This window comes from Schistocerca piceifrons, chromosome 9 (genome assembly GCF_021461385.2).
Source record: "Schistocerca piceifrons isolate TAMUIC-IGC-003096 chromosome 9, iqSchPice1.1, whole genome shotgun sequence".
NCBI lineage: Eukaryota > Metazoa > Arthropoda > Insecta > Orthoptera > Acrididae > Schistocerca > Schistocerca piceifrons.
Genome location: NC_060146.1, coordinates 227,883,543 through 227,905,131, shown reverse-complemented (window position 1 = coordinate 227,905,131; position 21,589 = coordinate 227,883,543). Strand labels below are relative to the sequence as shown.

At 42.9% G+C, this 21,589-nt stretch overlaps 2 protein-coding genes across 6 annotated transcripts in view; one reads left to right on the top strand and one right to left on the bottom strand.

Moving 5' to 3' along the window:
• The window catches only part of LOC124716924 (serine/threonine/tyrosine-interacting protein-like), a 78,107-nt gene extending 77,051 nt beyond the window's left edge, over positions 1–1,056 (bottom strand). Inside the window, exon 1 of one of the 2 annotated variants that reach the window (XM_047243500.1) lies at positions 918–1,056. In XM_047243500.1, the coding sequence (XP_047099456.1) occupies positions 918–953 (36 nt within the window). In that variant the 5' untranslated portion in view covers positions 954–1,056. Of the gene's footprint in view, positions 1–913 lie in introns of both variants that reach the window. The other variant, XM_047243501.1, reaches the window with a different exon arrangement.
• A 208-nt stretch (positions 1,057–1,264) lies between these two features.
• The window catches only part of LOC124716923 (ubiquitin carboxyl-terminal hydrolase calypso), a 186,368-nt gene continuing 166,043 nt past the window's right edge, over positions 1,265–21,589 (top strand). For all 4 annotated transcript variants that reach the window (XM_047243497.1, XM_047243496.1, XM_047243499.1 and 1 more), the window contains exons 1-2: positions 1,265–1,448; positions 1,763–1,977. In XM_047243497.1, the coding sequence (XP_047099453.1) occupies positions 1,391–1,448; positions 1,763–1,977 (273 nt within the window). In that variant the 5' untranslated portion in view covers positions 1,265–1,390. The remainder of the gene's footprint in view (positions 1,449–1,762; positions 1,978–21,589) is intronic.

Sequence of the window (21,589 nt, the reverse complement as noted above, 5' to 3'; positions counted from 1 at the left end):
TCTAAATATTCAGAAATTTACAACTTTGCACGTCACAAAATGAAAAAAAAATGTAGTATCCTATGACTATAATGACAATGAGTCACTGTTGGAATCAGTTAACTCTTACAAATACCTGGGTGTAACACTAGGTTGGGATATGAAATGAAATAATAAGGGTTCAGTTGTGGGTAAAGCAGTTGGTATACTTTGGTATATTGGTAGAAAATGGGGAGAGTGCAATCAGTCTACAAAAGAGATTGCTCACAAATCATTTGTGAAACCAGTTCTAGAATATTGCTAAAGTGTTTGGGACGTGTATCACAGAGGACTAACAGAAGATATTGAACATATGCGGAGAACGGCAGCACAGATGGTCACTGTTTGTTTAATCTGTGGGTGACTATCACATAGATATTTAAGGGAGTAAACTGGCACTCTCTTTAAGACAGATTTAAACTATTCTGAGAAAATCTCTTAAAGTTTCTAGAACCGGTTTTAACTGATAACTCTAGGAATATACTACAGCCCCCTACAGTGGTATTCAATCATTCTTTTCGCGCGCCATACGTAAATGGAGCAAGGAGAAACTCTAATAACTGGTGTAATGGGACGTATCCTCTGCCACTCCCCTCACGATGGTTTGCTGAGTACAGATGTTGATGTAAGAGAGGGAGGGGGTGGGGGCGTGTTCCAATGTCACATTCTATTACAATACGGAACAGACGGCTGGACTGCATAAACAGCAACTCTATTACAGCTTAAATTTAAACATTACACATTTTCATTCTGTTTTGTGTTCTTGTCACTAATGTTTGTGTTGTATAAACAAACTTTGCGCAACTTTACAGCATGTTCGGTTCATAAACAAAAGGGAAATCTGTTTCAATTATGGCTGTTCTAAGCGGAAAGTTTTCAAGCAATATTTACGTACGTACCCATTCTTCGATAATCGGCTGATTCCCTACGTCCATCGTTCCCTCACATTAAGCAACAAGCCACGAAAGTCAAATTCTTAATTTAATACATACGTTACACATATTTCCCATTAGAATTATCTGGACTCAGAGATACAACTCTGCAAAGATAATCGTAGTGGCAATTAACCGTTAAGTCCCCCAAAAAAGTTTCAGGGAAGCCAGACGATAATTAATAATAACAATTCGTTTTAAATGTAGCACAAATTCGTAAAACAAAACTGTACAACAAAGCCATAATACAAATTTTTAAAATATATGCGCAATATGACGCAGTTGTATGTTGGGCATTGTTGGCTAATCTTTGCTGATACGTAGAACGCGTTGGAGACGGTCAAAGGATGAAAAATATGTATTTTAACCCAGTTTATTATTGTAAGAGAATTAAAATAAAATGGAAGTAATGTAAAACGACGTGTGTTAACTTGACAAGGATGCCAGTAGATATAAACAGATTGACTGAAGGGTGGCTGGAACTGGAAAGTGACCCCGGTAAGGTTGTGTTTACGTTGTCAAATGTTTACTATTACAAGCGTTCTGTGTGTTGCTGTCGGTTTGTTTAGCTTCTGAATATGTAATCAGGTGAATGACAGGACCTAGATGTTGTGTTAATCGTTCCTGTCATCAAACGTAAAGTTTTCTAGCTTTATGAATAAGTGTATTTACGTCCATAACATTCTATTTTGTTGGTAATGCCAATTTTCCCCCAGACCCATTCAGACTTATGGTTTAGTTTGGCAAACACAGTCATAATTGTCGTAATTAGTGTATTGTTAACAATTTCTTTTATTGTTTTATCTTCACAGGATTGTTTACACTACTTTTGGAAGACTTTGGAGTAAAAGGAGTACAAGTTGAGGAGATTTATGATTTGCAGAAGTCGCTCGAAGGCCCTGTATATGGTTTTATATTTTTGTTTCGATGGATTGAAGAACGTCGTTCACGGAGAAAAATTGTTGATGAGATAGACAGCTTTGTCAAGGATGAAGAAGTTGTCAACAACATATTCTTTGCACAACAGGTATGTTAGTATGATTCATTATAAGCAATCACACACAACTTGTGCTTTTGGCTGCCTGCAACCGTTAGGCCTATTATAGCATTTAGTTTTCTTCCATCACATCACCAATTGAAGACGACATATTTTTTGTTTTTGTGGATTATTTGTAATATTTTAGCTTTTATCACAGGTTGCCCCCTTTCTTTGGTCGGTCTCATGAACTTCTTCAAATAACATATGTAAATTTGACACAGTTTGTAGGCATAAGTTTTTCTTTAGCCAATATCTGATGATATGGTATGTTCACTGGTTAGACATTAAGAAAGATGATGAATGGTATGTTTAACTATAATGCGATTTGCTTTACTCCCCAAAAAGTCTACAGTTATATCTGTAGATCTTCAGCTTTGTGCATAATCTGAAAACCACTGTGAAGTGCAGGAAATAAGTTACTTAGCATCATTACACATACTAGGGTTTCTTTTCCCAGTCCAGTATCATTGGGAGTGCATGAAGAATTACTGCTTAAATTCCTCTGCACCTACTAATCTACTCATCATGGTCGTTACTATTAAATGGAAAAAAGATTGAGCTTTTCATTTGATGGTCGTACTGGTACAGACTGCACTTGGACCTGATACATGATTGAGGACTCTAGTTTTCCATTGCACTTATGGCACTCTCTACACCTTTTCTTTGATAAATGCATGGCCCCATTGCTTACTTCAACCTTCCACCACTTTTCCTAATTTTTCGGAAATGTAGATCATGCAGGGAAGCTCACTCAGTACGGTATACGTTCCACCTTTGTGTCTCACCTTAGCACCCTTTCTTTCCAATAGAGAAGTACGCTGAAAACCCAGCACGGTAGACATCCTGTTGTGGAGAAGCCCGTCATGATTTTCCATCATGACCTCCTCTCGCAGTCTGACAGTGAGCTTTGTGCCAGCTCGGAGTGTCGGGGTGTGCACTTTGTCATGTCCGTAGGGGGCCAAAGGACAGTAGGGTTGCTGTCAGGCCTTCATCTTGGCCTCTGAGGGCAATTTTTTGGCTAAAAAAAGTCAAGGTGATTGTATACCACTGTGACGTGAAACAGTGTGTTTCCCCCCATGTGGCACATCAGATGTGTGAAATTCAGGCATGTCTTTATGTTTATGTTGCAGTACCAGCCTATAATATACTGATTGTGGACAACTATTGCAAGTGAATCGTCCTTGCACCAAATATGCTGGGTTGTTGGGTGGAGCTTGCACATATGTCCTGGTAGCAGCACATAATGTACCTCCTTGGTTGCTTCACACCCTCACAGTGTACCGACAGCGTGATTCTCCGGTGGAACTGTAGTGGTTTCTTCCATCTCCTGGTTGAGTTACATCATGAACATATTATCTGCATTGACTTCTCATCTCTCCCATATCTCCTAATCTTGGGTGACTTCAATGCCTATTATCCTATATGGGTGGAACCTCAATCGCTGGCCATGGTAAAAACATTTAAAACTTACTGGCAGATCTCTACCTCTGTCTCTTGAATACTGGTGCCCCCTACACTTTAGTGTGGCACATCGAACTTTATCGGCCATTAATCTTTCTATTTGCAGCTCTGGTCTTCTTCCATCCATCCACAAGAAAGTCCACGATGACCTGTGTGGTAGTGACTACTTCCCGATCTTCCTGTCCCTCCCTCAGTGTCGCTCTCCTAGCCCTAGGTGGGCTCTTAACATTGCCAATTGGGATCCTTTCATCACCACTGTCATTCTTAACTGCCTGCTATGTGGAGGTATTGATGCGGCTGTTCAGAGTGCAACAGCAGCCGACTTAGTGGTTCCCTATTGTTCGGGATTCCCCCCCCCTTCCTCAGTAGATAATACCTTGGCGGACCTCAGTAACCACCGAGGCCTTAGAGATCACAGGCGGGCTCTTCAATGCCATACTGAGTAAAGTAGCGCAGTGGTTAGCACACTGAACTTGCATTCAGGAGGATGACAGTTCAAACCCACAACTATCCAGCCTTTCTTCCCCATCCTTGACACAAACAGAGCTTGTGCTCCGCCTGTAATGACCTTTATGTCAACAGGACATTGAACCCAATATTCCTTCCTCCCAAAGCTGTAAGTGGCATCTGCCGATGGAGCACCTCATTGCCTTTAAACAGCTTTGTGCTCTGGTCTGCCACTTAATAAAAGAATGGAAGCAATAATGCTGGGAACAGTACATGCATTGTGCTCGAGCCTCTGCACCTGAGAATTATCGACCTTTCGTACCTGTGCTCAAACAGCGGATGGAGCAAATCCACTTATGTCTCACCACACAGCACTTGGAGCTCTGTAATGCTCCGTTCAGTGAGTGGGAATTATTCATAGCCCTTTGATCTGATGCAGCCCCAGGGCCACACCGCATCAACAACCAAATGCTCAAACACTTATCGATGGATTGTCAATCTCACCTCCTTACCATCTTCAAAACCGTATCTGGGGCAAGGGTGAATTCCCATCTCAGTGGCGTGATAACATCATCGTTCTGGTGCTGAAACCGGGTAAGCATCCCCTAGAGGTGGATAGCTGTTGCCCAATTAGTTTCACCGAAGTTCTCTGTAAGTTGCTCAAGCGTTTGGTGAACCATCGGCTCTGTTGGCTCCTTGATTCTTGGGATGTTCTGGCCCCCTCCCAGGGCAGATTTTGCCAAGACTGTTTCTCTGCTGATAATTTGATTTGGTTGGAGTCCGGTATCTGGACAGCTTTTGACTAGATGTTAGTACCTTATTGCTTACTTCTTTGACCTTCGGTCTCCGGGTATCGGCTTCTGATTTTGGTCCAGAAGTTCTTGTCGCATGGTACTTTCTTGATCAAGTTAAGTCTGTGCTTTCCAGAGTACATTCACCACGCTCTCTCCCCCCCCCCCCCCCTCCCCCCTCCCCCGTATGCAAGAGAATGGGGTCGTGCAGGGCTCCGTTTTGAGCCTCCCTTTCTTTTTAGTGGTTATCAGCAATCTTAACATCGTCTGTGGGGTCTTCGGTATCCTGCTGTTGGTATGCCAACAATTTTTGTTTTTAATGTTGCTTCTCTAGTGTGAGTTTTGCTGAACACTACACCGTTTAAAAGATGCAGTCGTGGGCCCCCATCTGTGGCTTTCAGTTTTCAGCTGCCAAGTGGCATGCACTGTTGACCTCTTACTGTTGACCTCTTACTGTTGACCTCTTACTGTTGACCTCTTACTATTTGTCCACAACCAGTCCTTTACCTTGACAACCAATTACTAGTAATTAATGTGGTTGGCCCTTATCGTGTTTGCGACTGGTCTTCGATGTCTAGTTGACGTGGCTTCCCCACTTTTGCCGACTTAGCAAATGTTGCCGACTTAGCAAATGTTGCCGACTTAAGCAAATGTTGCCGACTTAAGCAAATGTTGCAGACTTAAGCAAATGTTGCCGACTTAAGCAAATGTGCTCACTTAATACACTTCTGTGCCTCAGTAACACCAGCTGGGGTGCACACCGCACTACACTTCTTCAATTTTACAGAGCCCTGATCCTGCCCTGCCTTCATTGTGGGACTCTGGCAAGTGGTTTGGCATCACCCTCACCATTGCAATCACTGGATCTGATACACCACTCTTGGGTCCGAGGTGCAACAGGAGCCTTTCAAAAGAGCCCTGTGGACAGCCTACTCACAAGACTCAGGTTCCTCCACTACAGATTGTGTGCTGACAACTACTATGCAGTTATGCTCTACACATTCACAGCTCCCCTAACCATCTAATCTACTGTGTTCGTTTTGCTAATAGGGATATCCACCTATCACAACAAAGACCCAGAACTGGGGGTCACAACGAAGTTTGACTCCAATGTCTCTGGTCCGAACTTCAACTTCCCCCCACCGTCACCTCTTGTCAGGAAGCAACTGAATACTCCACCACAGTGTGCACCCCGACCTCAGATCAGTCTCGATTTATTCTTCGGATCTAAAGATTCAGTTGAGCCCACGGGTTTTTGTTGCCTATTGCCGCCTGTCCTCGATGTATTACCGTGTCGGGAACTGGTATACTCTGACGGCTCGACGGTCTGTGGGCGAATCGGTTTGGTCTACACACGTGCGTGGTGCAGTGAACTACTGGATGCATTGTCTTCACTGCAGAATCAGTGGCTATCGAACGGCCTTTATCTGTGCTCGTTCTTGTGCTAGTGAGGTGATTCTTACCTGCAGCAACTCCCTGAGCAGTCTTCAGGCTGTAGACCAGTACTATCCTCGTCACCCGTCAGTTGTGACTATCCGGGATCTCCTTTCTGGCCTCCATCGAGGTGGACGGCCGGTCTTCCTCGTTCGTATCCCTGGACGTGTCGGTATCTCAGGGAACGATTGTGCTGAACGGTCGGCAAAGTTGGCTACCGGGATACCACTTGTAAAATGGGGTCTCAGAACTGGACCTCCACTTGACCCCAAACCGTCAGTTGTCGGAGGTCTGGATCTCGGAACGGTTCGCCCCTATTCCCCGAACAAACTGAAGGCAGTAAGGGATACCACAACTACACGGCAGTCTTTCCTTCGCACTTCTCACAGGGAATCTACTGTCCCTCGTCAGCTACGCATTGGCCGCAGTTGGCTGACCGACAGCCGCATTCTCCGACGTGAGGATCCACGTTACTGCTGAGATGGTGCCCAGGACCCACCTTACTGGCGATATGCCTGCCTGACAGTGGCCCACATCCTACTAGACTGCCCAACTTTGGTTGCTTTGCAGTGATACCTTAAACTTCCTGACGTGCTACCTGTGAGCACCAGAGCAGCTGACCCCGTCTTACAGTTCATCCGTGAATGTGGTTTCTACTCGTCTGTGTGAGTTGGCACATGTGGCCTCATTGACAGCGCGAGAGGTCGGAGGGGATCCCTCGACGCTCTGGCCCGGGGGACCCACGGTGGTCCTAGTTCAGTGGTCTGGCGTGGCTCCTACATTTCCCATCTTTTTATTCTCTGTATTAGCCTTTTTTAACATTTTGTCCTTCCTAAAATTCTATAGTGGAGTAACGGAGGGCAGGGTAGTGCTGGCCCGATGTAGGGGGGTGCATCTCCTACCTCGTACCCTGCCCTGGGGACCTCCAACTGCATTCTGTGCGGAACATCTCACCCACCTTACTCCCTCTCTCTCCTCTCTCCTACTTCTAGTTGCTTTTCTCTCTGCCTCATTGTATCTCGGTTGCAATCGTCCTTTCCAGGATTTGTCTTTTGTATCCTTCCTCCGAGTATTATTACTGGTTCTATATGTATGGGATGAAGGGATTGATGACCTCACAGTTTGGTCGCTTTAGCTCCAAAAAACCAGAGAACCAACCAGGTTTTATTTCTTCTTTCTAAATTTTAATCCCATTTCCAAATGTCTCTATGGTTTCATTTACTGATGCTTAGTATAAAGATTGGATGTAACTTGGGTAGGCAACAACCTTGTCACACTCCATTCTCAGCTGCTGCTTCTCCTTTGTGTCCTTTGGCTATTGTAATTGCGGTCTGGTGTTGTACCTCTCGATCCATGTATTTATTGCCACCATTGTCAGAATTTCAGTGTGTATTCCAGTCAACATTTTCAAAAGTTTCCACTAAATCTACAAATGTTATAAACTTAGGTTTGCCTTTCTTCAGTCTATCTTCTAAGCTACTATAGGATCAGTATTGTCTAAAGTTCATTTATTCTTCTTGACACCAAACTAATCTTCAACCAGGTTGACTTTTACTATTGCTCCGTTTTTCTGTTGATAAATTGTGTTGATATTTTGCAACTGTGGCATATTAAAGTTATCTTCTTTATTCATGACAGAAGCTCCAAACAAAATAAATAGTGATGATAGATAATATGAAATGGACAAATTAAGCAACTTGCAATTTATGAAGAAAGTAATTAAGACAGGAGGATTTAAGTGTTACACAGAACACAAATGGATATAATCAGATTTTTACATGATACTGTAAAATATTTATACGAGTTGTGACCAGTACATTGATACCATTGTTTGTAGCCAGAACCATTTCCAACCTCGTGCATGAACCTGGACAAAGGTGTCACTTCATGAGATGACTAGAAGTCTATTCCTCCCTACATTCACATGGCGATGTCAAAGTTAGCGTAAGGAGGGCTATGCGTGAAGTGTTTAGTGCATTCGAAAGTTAAATTCTATGTACCAACTTGACAGAAAATCCTACGAAGTTCTGGTCTTACGTTAAATCAGTAAGTGGATTGAAACAGCGTATTCAGAACCTCTGGGATGATGATGGCATTGAAACAGAGAATGACACGTGTATAGCTGAAATACTAAACACCTTTTTCCAAAGCTGTTTCACAGAGGAAGACCACACTGCAGTTCCTTCTCTAAATCCTCGCACAAACGAAAAAATGGCTGACATCAAAAAAAGTGTCCAAGGAATAGAAAAGCAACTGAAATCACTCAACAGAGGAAAGTTCACTGGACCTGACGGGATACCAGTTCTATTCTACTCAGAGTACGTGAAAGAACTTGTCCCCCTTCTAACAGCCGTGTACCGCAAGTCTCTAGAGGAACGGAAGGTTCTAAATGATTGGAAAAGAGCACAGGTAGTCCCAGTTTTCAAGAAGGGTCATCAAGCAGATGTGCAAAACTATAGGCCTATATCTCTCACATCAATATGTTGTAGAATTTTAGAACATGTTTTTTGCTTGTGTATCATGGCATTCCTGGAAACCCAGAATCTGCTCTGTAGGAATCAACATTGATTCTGGAAACAGCGATCGTGTGAGACCCAACTCACTTTAATTGTTCATGAAACCCAGAAAATATTAGATACAGGCTCGCAGGTAGATGCCATTTTCCTTGACTTCCGGAAGGCATTGGATACAGTTCCGCACTGTCGCCTGATAAACAAAGTAAGAGCCTACGGAATATCAGACCAGCTGTGTGGCTGGATTGAAGAGTTTTTAGCAAACAGAACACAGCATGTTGTTCTCAATGGAGAGACGTCTACAGACGTTAAAGTAATCTCTTGCGTACCACAGGGGAGTGTTATGGGACCACTGCTTTTCGCAATTCATATAAATGACCTAGTAGATAGTGTCGGAAGTTCCATGTGGCTTTTCGCGGATGATGCTGTAGTATACAGAGAAGTTGCAGCATTAGAAAATTGCAGTGAAATGCAGTAAGATCTGCAGCAGATAGGTACTTGGTGCAGGGAGTGGCAACTGACCCTTAACATAGACAAATGTAATGTATTGTGAATACATAGAAAGAAGGATCCTTTATTGTATGATTATATGATAGCGGAACAAACACTGGTAGCAGTTACTTCTGTAAAATATCTGGGAGTATGTGTACGGAATGATTTGAAGTGGAATGATCATATAAAATTAATTGTTGGTAAGGCGGGTGCCAGGTTGAGATTCATTGGGAGAGTCCTTAGAAAATGTAGTCCATCAAAAAAGGAGATGGCTTACAAAACACTCGTTCACCCTTACTTGAGTATTGCTCTATCAGTGTGGGATCTGTACCAGGTCGGGTTGACAGAGGAGATACAGAACATCCAAAGAAGAGCGGCGCGTTTCGTCACATGGTTATTTGGTAAGCGTGACAGCGTTATGGAGATGTTTAGCAAACTCAAGTGGCAGACTCTGCAAGAGAGGCGCTCTGCATCACAGTGTAGCTTGCTGTCCAGGTTTCGAGAGGGTGTGTTTCTGGATTAGGTATCGAATATATTGCTTCCCCTTACTTATACCTCCCGAGGAGATCACAAATGTAAAATTAGAGAGATTCGAGTGTGCACGGAGGCTTTCCGGCAGTCGTTTCTTCCCGCGAACTGTACGCGATTGGAACAGGAAAGGGAGGTAATGACAGTGGCACGTAAAGTGCCCACCGCCACACACCGTTGGTTGGCTTGCAGAGTATAAATGTAGATGTAGATGTAGATGGTGAGTCTCCATCTTGCAAAATGCCCCATTTCTTGAAGTAGCCCTTGGATCTTGCAATACTTTTACGCAATCTATTTTAAGGATTTTATCATACACCATCCATCTTCGCGGTCAGCTGGAAAGTTTTGGTTTTGATATGTTCCTGATGATTTATGTTACGTCTGTTTCCCTAATTCGGTTAAAGTTATTCACTGGATCCTCTCTCCCTGAAGCCTTGGTTGTGATGACAGACTGATCTGTAGCATAGCATAAAGTCTAGGTTAAGTTGGAAAGTGATAATTTGTGTATGAGTTGTCAAAGCCAACAAAAGTAAAGTAGAATATCTCGTTGTGGAAACTGATTGACCAGTAGCAAAGACTAACGTTTACATCTGTGCCATGTTGAAAAATGCAGAGGGGTCCCATAGTTCAACCCAGGCTTCTCTTGCATCTGAATGAAGTGGAGCATTTCTTGGACTTCAGCCCAGTTGATGGTGACTGATGTTCACGTAGGGGATGGGCTGAGAAGTTACAAACTGTTTGTGCCTCTATATTATCAGCCACTTCGCACTTGATATTGGGTGGCGCTATGCCTCCAAGAGAATACAACTTCTGTATAGGCTTTGGTTTTGAACCGCCTGTGATTAGACTGCAGCTTTCATTCATGGCAGAAGAATGGGTAGCTTTGATAGATGAAGTAGTGAAGGCAGCAGAGGACCTAGTAGGTAAAAAGACGAGGGCAAGTAGAAATCCTTGGGTAACAGAAGAAATACTGAATTTAATTGATGAAAGGAGAAAATATAAAAATGCAGTAAATGAAGCAGGCAAAAAGGAATACAAACGTCTCAGAAACAATATCGACAGGAAGTGCAAAATGGCTAAGCAGGGATGGCTAGAGGACAAACGTAAGGATGTAGAGGGTTATCTCACTAGGGGTAAGATAGATACTGCCTACAGGAAAATTAAAGAAACCTTTGGAGAACAGAGAACTACTTGTATGAATATCAAGAGCTCAGATGGAAACCCAGTTCTAAGCAAAGAAGCGAAAGCAGAAAGGTGGAAGGAATATATAGAGGGTCTATACAGGGGCGATGTTCTTGAGGACAATATTATGGAAATGGAAGAGGATGTAGATGAAGATGAAGATGAAGATGAAATGGGAGATATGATACTGTGTGAAGAGTTTGACAGAGCACTGAAAGACCTAAGGCGAAACAAGGCCCCGGGGGTAGACAACATTCCAGTAGAACTACTGACAGCCTTGGGAGAGCCAGTCTTGACAAAACTCTACCATCTGGTGAGCAAGATGTATGAGACAGGCGAAATACCCTCAGACTTCAAGAAGAATATAATAGTTCCAATCCCAAAGAAAGCAGGTGTTGACAGATGTGAAAATTACCAAACTATCAGTTTAATAAGTCACAGCTGCAAAATACTAACGCAAATTCTTTACAGACGAATGGAAAAACTGGTAGAAGCCGACCTCGGGGAAGATCAGTTTGGATTCCGTAGAAATGTTGGAACTTGTGAGGCAATACTGACCCTACGACTTATCTTACAAGAAAGATTAAGGAAAGGCAAACCTACGTTTCTAGCATTTGTAGACTTAGAGAAAGCTTTTGACAATGTTGATTGGAATACTCTCTTTCAAATTCTGGAGGTGGCAGGGGTGAAATACCGGGAGCGTAAGGCTATTTACAATAAGTACAAAAAGCAGATGGCAGTTACAAGACTCGAGGGACATGAAAGGGAAGCAGTGGTTGGGAAAGGAGTGAGACAGGGTTGTAGCCTATTCCCGATGCAATTCAATCTGTGTATATTGAGCAAGCAGTAAAGGAAACAAAAGAAAAGTTCGCAGTAGGTGTTAAAATCCATGGAGAAGAAATAAAAACTGTGAGGTTCGCCAATGACATTGTAATTCTGTCAGATACAGCAAAGGACTTGGAAGAGCAGTTGAACATAATGGGCAGTGTCTTGAAAGGAGGGTATAAGATGAACATCAACAAAAGCAAAATGAGGATAATGGAATGTAGTCGAATTAAGTCGGGTGATGCTGAGGGAATTAGATTAGGAAATGAGACACTTAAAGTAGTGAATGAGTTTTGCTATTTGGTGAGCAAAATAACTGATGATGGTCGAAGTAGAGAGGATATAAAATATAGACTGGCAATGGCAAGGGAAGCGTTTCTGAAGAAGAGAAATTTGTTAACATCGAGTATAGATTTAAGTGTCAGGACGTCGTTTCCGAAAGTATTTGTATGGAGTGTAGCCATGTATGGAAGTGAAACATGGACGATAAATAGTTTAGACAAGAAGAGAATAGAAGCTTTCGAAATGTGGTACTACAGAAGAATGCTGAAGATTAGATGGGTAGCTCACATAACTAATGAGGAAGTATTGAATAGGATTGGAGAGAAGAGAAGTTTGTGGCACAACTTGACCAGAAGAAGGGACCGGTTGGTAGGATATGTTCTGAGACATTGAGGGATCACAAATTTAGTATTGGAGGGCAGCATGGAGGGTAAAAATCGTAGAGGGAGACCAAGAGATGAATACACTAAGCAGATTCAGAAGGATCTAGGCTGCAGTAAGTACTGAATGAAGAAGCTTGCAAAGGATAGAGTGGCAGGGAGAGCTGCATCAAACCAGTCTCAGGACTGAAGACCACAACAACAACAACAACAACTATTTTGTGTTATTGTGGTGTTCGTTTTAGCTCTGTACCTCTTGCTGTTCCCTCCCTCTGAGTGCAGAGGTTATGTTTTTACTGTATTGGCCTTTTACAAGTATGTCTGTTAGGAACTGGGGACTGATGACCTTGATGTTTAGCGCCCATCAAATCCCAAAACCAACCAACCAACTGCCACCTTGTGAAATGTAATTAGATTGATACAAATATTTATTTTTACAAAAAAACTTGTTATGGACCACAAATAGTAATTACTTTACAAATCACTATCATTATTAAAATAAAATAATGGTATTCCCATTGTTAATAAATCAAGCTGTGTTGTTCATTACCAGGGATTCAATTGCAGATGCGAAAGCCGTTGGCACACGAACTGTGCATCCCTATGTCGAGCATTGAGCATGTCGAGTTTCTGATGTCAGAGCTTGGAATAGCACGTTGAGGAGTCTTTCTGAATGTGCAGGGCAAGAGATAGCATGTCAGATACTCTGCACGTGCATTTGAATGTTGACCAGTGAGATGGCAGAATGCCACTACGTCACATACACGCCATCTCCCTGCAGTGCAGATTTGGGAGGCACCATATTGGCTTTACTTGAAGCTCATATATATACAGGGTGGTCCATTGATCATGACCGGGCCAAATATCTCACGAAATAAGCGTCAAACAAAAAAACTACACAAAACGAAACGTATCTAGTTTGAAGGGGTAGACCAGATGGCGCTATGGTTGGCCCACTAAATGGCGCTGCCATAGGTCAAACGGATATCAACTGTTTTTTTAAAATAGGAATCTCCACTTTTATTACACATTCGTGTAGTATGTAACGAAATATGAATGTTTTAGTTGGACCACTTTTTTCGCTTTGTGATAGATGGCGCTGTAATAGTTACAAACATATGGCTCACAATTTTAGACGAACAGTTGGTAACAGGTTGGTTTTTTAAATGAAAATACAGAACGTAGGTATGTTTGAACATTTTATTTCAGTTGTCCCAATGTGATACATGTACCTTTGTGAACTAATCATTTCTGAGATCGCATGCTGTTACAGCGTGATTACCTGTATATACCACATTAATGCAATAAATGCTCAAAATGATGTCCATCAACCTCAATGCAATACGTGTAATGACATTCCTCTCAACAGCGAGTAGTTCGCCTTCCATGATGTTCGCACATGCATTGACAGTGCGCTGACGCATGTTATCAGGTGTTGTCGGTGGATCACGATAGCAAATATCCTTCAACTTTACCCACATAAAGAAATTCGGGGATGTCAGATATGGTGAACGTGCGGGCAGGGTATGGTGCTTCGACGACCAATCCACCTGTCATGAAATATGCTATTCAGTACCGCTTCAACCGCATGCGAGCTATGTGCCGGACATCCATCATGTTGGAAGTACATTGTCATTCTGTCGTGCAGCGAAACATATCGTAGTAACATCGGTAGAACATTACATAGGAAATCGGCATACATTGCACCATTTAGATTGTCATTGATAAAATGGAAGCCAATTATCCTTCCTCCCATATTGCCGCACCATACATTAACCTGCCAAGGTTGCTGATGTTCCCCTTGTCGCAGCCATCGTGGATTTTCCGTTACCCAATAGTGCATATTATGCCACTATTGGTGAATGACGCTTCGTTGCTAAATAGATCACGTGCAAAAAATCTGTCATCGTCCCGTAATTTCTCTTGTGCAGAACTGTGTACGACGTTCAGAGTCGTTGCCATGCAATTCCTGGTGCATAGAAAGATGGTACGGGTGCAATCGATGTTGATGTAGCATTCTCAACACCGACGTTTTTGAGATTTCCAATTCTCGCGCAGTTAGTCTGCTATTGATGTGTGGATTAGCCGTGGCAACAGCTAAAACACCTACTTGGGCATCATCGTTTGTTGCAGGTCTCGGTTGATGTTTCACATGTGGCTGAACACTTCCTGTTTCCTTAAATAACGTAACTATCCGGTGAACGGTGTGGACACTTGGATGTTGTCATCCAGGATATCGAGCAGCATACATAGCACACGCCCGTTGGGCATTTTGAACACAATATCCATTATATCAACACAATATCGACCTTTCCGCACTTGGTAAACGGTCCATTTTAACACAGGTAATGTATCACAAAGCAAATACCACCCGCACTGGCGGAATGCTACGTGATACCACATACTTATATGTTTGTGACTATTACAGCGCCATCTATCACAAAGTGAAAAAAGTGGTCCAACTAAAACATTCATATTTCTTTACATACTGCACGAATATCTAATAAAAAATGGGGGTTTAAAAGAACGCTGTTGATATCCGTTTGACCTTTGGCAGCACCATCTAGCGGGCCAACCATAGCGCCATCTGGTTTCCCCCTTCAAGTTAGACGAGTTTCGTTCTTTGTAGTTTTTTCGTTTGACGCTTATTTTGTGAGATATTTGGCCCAGTCACTATCAATGGACCACCCTGTATATGCCGTTTCTGAGCACCAGAAAACTGAGGTGCTCTCGAAAACCCGCCATTAATTGTGTGATTCTTTGTAATGAAATTGTGTGTTACTGTTTCCTGTCTCAAAGCATCAAAATATTTCTTTTCTATCCTTCGCGTTTCAGTAGGTTCTGATATCTTTTTATTAGTTTAATGTAAGTATATACTATAATATTCAATGTTATGTAAGTGTAGGTGCGTTCCTTTTGAGGAGGGAGTTGTTTCCATTGGCTTGATCTGCAGGACCCCTTGCACTACTAGCAGTTAAGATATTTTTCCTTTTTTTTTTCCTTTTAAGTTTTGTAATTGAAATGTTGTAGAGATCCAGCACCTAAGTAGGGACAGTGATCAAATAAGACTGACATTAGGGTTTTACTAAGAAGTGACAATGATGAAATAATTTTTATCTTATGTGGAGAAATGTTGTAAATTTGTATTGCACTATTTGTAATGGAACTTCTATAAGCCGGTGTCCTTATTGACTTGACATGGTACTTTCCTTTTTGCCTTATAGTATTTTCACAGATATCGAAGTTTTTATTTATGAATGCGGCAGACTGAACTACCTGACTAGCATGTGGACATGGGAGGAAAGTACATTTTAATAGAGCTAATATAAGAATTTTACAGCCATCCATTTTGTAAACAGTATGATTTACAAACCAGATACAGCTGACACTACTGCTGAAGTGTGTTGAAATCACCCATACCATGTTTAGGACCAAGTACCGAATGTACAAATTGTGTCATTTCCGAGTTTTCGATAGCACGTTGAACTCGGCATGCTCAACATTGACGTTCGACAGCACGGTTCATGTGCTGATAGCTTAAAGACAACTGGAACTGGCAAGTGTACTTCGACAGGAGTGTCGTGCTGTAACGCGTCATACACCAGCGACATTCGGGCTGCTGACGTCGTGACTCGTTATGTGCCGGAGTCGACTGGCAGTGTGGACGCATCGTGTCCCTCACATTGAGGTTGCAGCTGGAATCGTATGTCTGGTGTACGGGCAGTGGTGCCAAGAAGCCGAATCCCTCCTCTGACATTTTTAAGTGAAGTGTTTATACTCGAGATTATTGTATTTACTCGAATCCAAGCCGCACTCAAATCTAAGCCGCACCTGAAAAATGAGACTGAAATCAAGGAAAAAAAATTTCCCGAATCTAAGCCGCACCTGAAATTTGAGACTCGAAATTCAAGGGGAGAGAAAAGTTTTAGGCCGCATCTCCAAATCGAAACAAAGTTGGTCCATTGTAATATGAGAGACAATTTAGGTCGAATGAATGACGATACAGCTACAGTAGTTTGGTACGAGTCGTAAGCTTAGCAGTTAAGCTTTACCAGGTAGCCATTGCTATGCGTCAGGCGCTCCGTCCGTATTTATACGGGTACCCTTCCTTTTTCACATGCTTCGTCTGGTTTGAATTGATTGCTTATTTTTCGTTGATCTGATAAGTGCCGTTTTCTTTGTTATAGGTGTTTACATCACTTTAAGCTGAAAATGCATTACTGTACTGTGTCACGCATTGTTTGTCGCATTGTGATGTGCGTGTTTACGGCCTGATGCCGCTCGCGGCATGGGCTTGCTTTTGTGCGCGCTACCGCCGCTTACAATTAAAAAAAAAAAAGAGAGAGAGAGAGAGAGAGAGAGGAAATGTCTCATTAGCAATACAATAGCAAGAGACTGCTATTTGAAGATGTTCTGAATGATAGTTTAGCGAAAATTTTTCTCCGTTTGAAAATCTTTGCAGGCGCCTCTTTAGTACATTAAATTATGCACAGAAATTAGAGTCATCTTAGATTTAAAAATCTAGTCAATTGCTGTGCTTCATTTCTGACTGTATCACTAATAGGCATAAGAATAATACGAATATAAACATTACATGATATGTATATTCTTCCGCGTTTGCTGTTGTCTCACTCTAGTTTCGTAGTTTATTAGGCAGACAGGATTTTAATGAGTTAGCAGCAAACACAAAAGAATACATGGCAAAATGTTTATATCCGTGTTATTCTTATGGTGAAGAGAATACTGCAAGTGATTCACTATTCATAAAAGTTCCTATTAGCAACAAACTCTTCTCACAGGTAGGAAAAAATTCATAACGTAGAGTTGGCCATATTGACAAGTAGAGTTGGCCATATTGACAAATATCCCAAACAGTCTTGCCAGTTGGATTTTCGTAGCACATTGAAATGCTGCTACATTCGAAGATGAACAATACGGAATTTGTATTTACTTCGTTGGATAATGTATGAAAATGCAGTGGTCGAAACTCGGGGCGGAGAAAAAAAGCTCGTCTTCCACCTTTTTTTTTAATTTATTTACTGGCGCAGAGGATTTGGTGCCAGTATTTATCTTTGTGCCTACAAAGCATGCCTGTGTAGCGCTACATATATTCGACGGCAGAAGTTAGTTGTGGCGCCACCCACCAACATTTTTCAGAACTTCCGCTTGCTTTGCACTCGATTCTAAGCCGCAGGCGGTTTTTTGGATTACAAAAATCAGAAAAAAAGTGCGGCTTAGATTCGAGTAAATGCGGTAAACTAGAAATTGTCAGAATGTCCCCCATCACGGTACGGTCTCTCTCCTTATGTTCTGCAGAGCTTTCTCTCTGGGTTCAGGCACTCACCTGAGTGACGAGCTCGTGTTCTTCGTGTGGCGAGTCAAATTATTTTGCAACTTCTTTCTTAACCATTTGGTACTGCCCACAACTCCCACAACAGAAGCCCACTCACAACTGTTGAGAAAGTTATTTCTAGAATGCTTTCCCTTGCGCTGACAGTTACCTTATCACCCGTTCACTTTCTCTCAGGCCTAACGATACGGGTTTAGGTGCACGACCAGCCCGACACTCGATCGAATATATGATAGAGACCAGGTGAACACCCTGTGTCTTTGCTCCGTGTGCAACTCTTATCTGCAGGGTTGCGTGTCACTCTATCGATGGGCGGCTACGGTATACGAGTGGCAGGCAGAGTGTCTCTCTTAGCCAATGTGTTAAGACAGTTTTGTCTCCACAGCCGGGTGGCGTTCAGCGAGTTGCGGTCGTAACCCTGTGTCTCGTCAGTGTACATCTCGTATACTGGCTGTAAAAGTTTTGTAACTGTTGAGTCTCACCGAGCTCGTTCTGTATTCGGAAGTGTGTAATTTTATACGCTACTGGTTTGCTGGGCCTGTCACGAACTGGATTTGCTATCTGAATTTGCCCTCATGCTGCTTTGGTCCGCACAAGGTATTTTATTTTCCTCCTCCCCTCCAATAGCGAGGAGCTGTCTATGTGAGTTCTCCGAGGCTCCGCACTAGGATTGAACTCTCTGGGGTCGAGGCTCCCCCGAGAGAAGGTTGTTGTTGTTGTTGTTGTGGTCTTCAGTCCTGAGACTGGTTTGATGCAGCTCTCCATGCTACTCTATCCTGTGCAAGCTTTTTCATCTCCCAGTACCTACTGCAACCTACATCCTTCTGAATCTGCTTAGTGTATTCATCTCTTGGTCTCCCTCTACGATTTTTACCCTCCACGCTGCCCTCCAATACTAAATTGGTGATCCCTTGATGCCTCAGAACATGTCCTACCAACCGATTCCTTCTTCTGGTCAAGTTGTGCCACAAACTTCTCTCCTCCCCAATCCTATTCAATACCTCCTCATTAGTTATGTGATCTACCCATCTAATCTTCAGCATTCTTCTGTAGCACCACATTTCGAAAGCTTCTATTCTCTTCTTGTCCAAACTATTTATCGTCCATGTTTCACTTCCATACATGGCTACACTCCATACAAATACTTTCAGAAATGACTTCCTGACACTTAAATCAATACTGGATGTTAACAAATTTCTCTTCTTCAGAAACGCTTTCCTTGCCATTGCCAGCCTACATTTTATATCCTCTCTACTTTGACCATCATCAGTTATTTTGCTCCCCAAATAGCAAAACTCCTTTACTACTTTAAGTGCCTCATTTCCTAATCTAATTCCCTCAGCATCACCCGACTTAATTAGACTACATTCCATTATCCTTGTTTTGCTTTTGTTGATGTTCATCTTATATCCTCCTTTCAAGACACTGTCCATTCCATTCAACTGCTCTTCCAAGTCCTTTGCTGTCTGTGACAGAATTACAATGTCATCGGCGAACCTCAAAGTTTTTATTTCTTCTCCATGAATTTTAATACCTACCCCGAATTTTTCTTTTGTTTCCTTTACTGCTTGCTCAATATACAGATTGAATAACATCGGGGAGAGGCTACAACCCTGTCTCACTCCCTTCCCAACCACTGCTTCCCTTTCATGTCCCTCGACTCTTATAACTGCCATCTGGTTTCTGTACAAATTGTAAATAGCCTTTCGCTCCCTGTATTTTACCCCTGCCACCTTTAGAATTTGAAAGAGAGTATTCCAGTCAACATTGTCAAAAGCTTTCTCTAAGTCTACAAATGCTAGAAACGTAGGTTTGCCTTTCCTTAATCTTTCTTCTAAGATAAGTCGTAAGGTCAGTATTGCCTCACGTGTTCCAGTGTTTCTACGGAATCCAAACTGATCTTCCCCGAGGTTGGCTTCTACTAGTTTTTCCATTCGTCTGTAAAGAATTCGTGTTAGTATTTTGCAGCTGTGACTTATTAAGCTGATAGTTCGGTAATTTTCACATCTGTCAACACCTGCTTTCTTTGGGATTGGAATTATTATATTCTTCTTGAAGTCTGTGGGTATTTCGCCTGTTTCATACATCTTGTTCACCAGATGGTAGAGTTTTGTCATGACTGGCTCTCCCACGGCCGTCAGTAGTTCCAATGGAATATTGTCTACTCCGGGGGCCTTGTTTCGACTCAGGTCTTTCAGTGCTCTGTCAAACTCTTCACGCAGAGAAGGTACCGAAAAGAAAAGAAAGTTTCCTGTACCCGGGGAGCGTGGTAGAAGATGGCAGGAGTGACAGTAAGAAGAGTAGCAAAAGGGGAAGGTGAGCACACGGATTCCTGCAGATTGTAAGAAACGCGGTACGGAGTGAGGACGTGCGACCTGAAAGTGGGCAGTTGTTATGCCAATCATACCGTGCTCTAGTACGTGTCAGAACTGTGGGCAACAAAGAAAAGGCAGGTGAGTGGGACACGAGCTTGCAGGATGAAATTTCAGAGAAGCAGAGTAGTCTTACGGGAATGGACTGAGTGAATAAGGAATGAGTTGCTGAGAGAAAGAGAGAGAGAGTTGCCCGTGCAAGAGAACATAGAGAAGATAAGATTAAGGTGGTATGATCATGTTAAAAGAACAGGAATTGATAGGCTCTCAGAATGAGAATAAGAGATGAGAGACCTCGAGAAGTAAAGTAATGTATGAACAATAGAGGAGAAAAAAATGGTTCAAATGGCTCTGAGCACTATGGGACTTAACATCTGAGGTCATCAGTCCCCTACAACTTAGAACTACTTAAACCTAACAAACCTAAGGACATCACCCACATCCGTGCCCGAGGCAGGATTCGAACCTGCGGCCGTAGCAGTCGCGCAGTTCCGGACTAAAGTGCCTAGAACCGCTCGGCCGCAGTGGCCGGCCGAGAGAGGAGAAGACAGAGTGGAGAGAGGGATACGGTGGAAGGACGGAGAGGCTCATTTTCCACGCAGGCCCAGCCAGGGGCTGCAAGCTGTACAGTATTTCTGAGAATCTGTCGTCGGCTACATGTTCCTGGTTTTCTGTTAGGTCTTTTAGTGCCTCCGATATACATTGTCTTTTAGTTTTGGTTAGTATAGCTCACTGTCAGATAGACTGTGAGTGAGAGAGCAACTCGAGTTGCTGCTGCTAATAAGGAGAGTACACCATTTGTTTGTTACATATTTTTACTAGCTTCCAACAGGAGCGACTTATATTTACAGATACCTGTGTAGTTACTAGTTTATTTCTGTATTTTCTTGTGTGTTCGAGTGCTTGCTAGGCACAACCTTTTATTTTAATAGCAGTGTAGCCTACAGTACCACCATTGTTATCGACCCTCGTATTGCACAGGCTTTTGTTCGTTTTGGTTAGTGTAGCTCAGTGTCGAAAAAGACCATCAGTGAGAGGGCACCTCGAATTCCTGCAGCTAATAAGCTGAGTACAACGTTTGTTTGTTACATATTTTTATGAGCTTCAAATAGGAGCAACTACAGTAGTGGATAGTAACTGTGGTGGCTGTGTACAGATGCGAGCTGAGTTTGTGACCCATTGCTCACAGCTTCAGGCTGTGCTGGCTTCCGTCACACAGCATCACAACTTGAGGCTGCTGCCAAGGGGCATCACTGTGAGGGGTCGGACGTGGGGGAGCACGTCCCACATGTCCCCCGATCGGTCCATTGCTGTGGCCGCCCTGGGTACTGCCTGCGCTGAGGTTGAGCCCTCTCCTGTGGTCGAGAAGGAGATCGTTCCGAAGCCTGGCAGACAGCGAAAGGCTCTCTGAGGGGCCGGTAGTAGGGGCTCCCCCAGATTCGTTGGCAGAACACTAAGAAGGTGTAACAGGTCTACTAAAGAGACTGCTTACACCGTGCATGTCCACCCTGCTTCAGCCGAACAAAACTTTATGAGTTTTTCT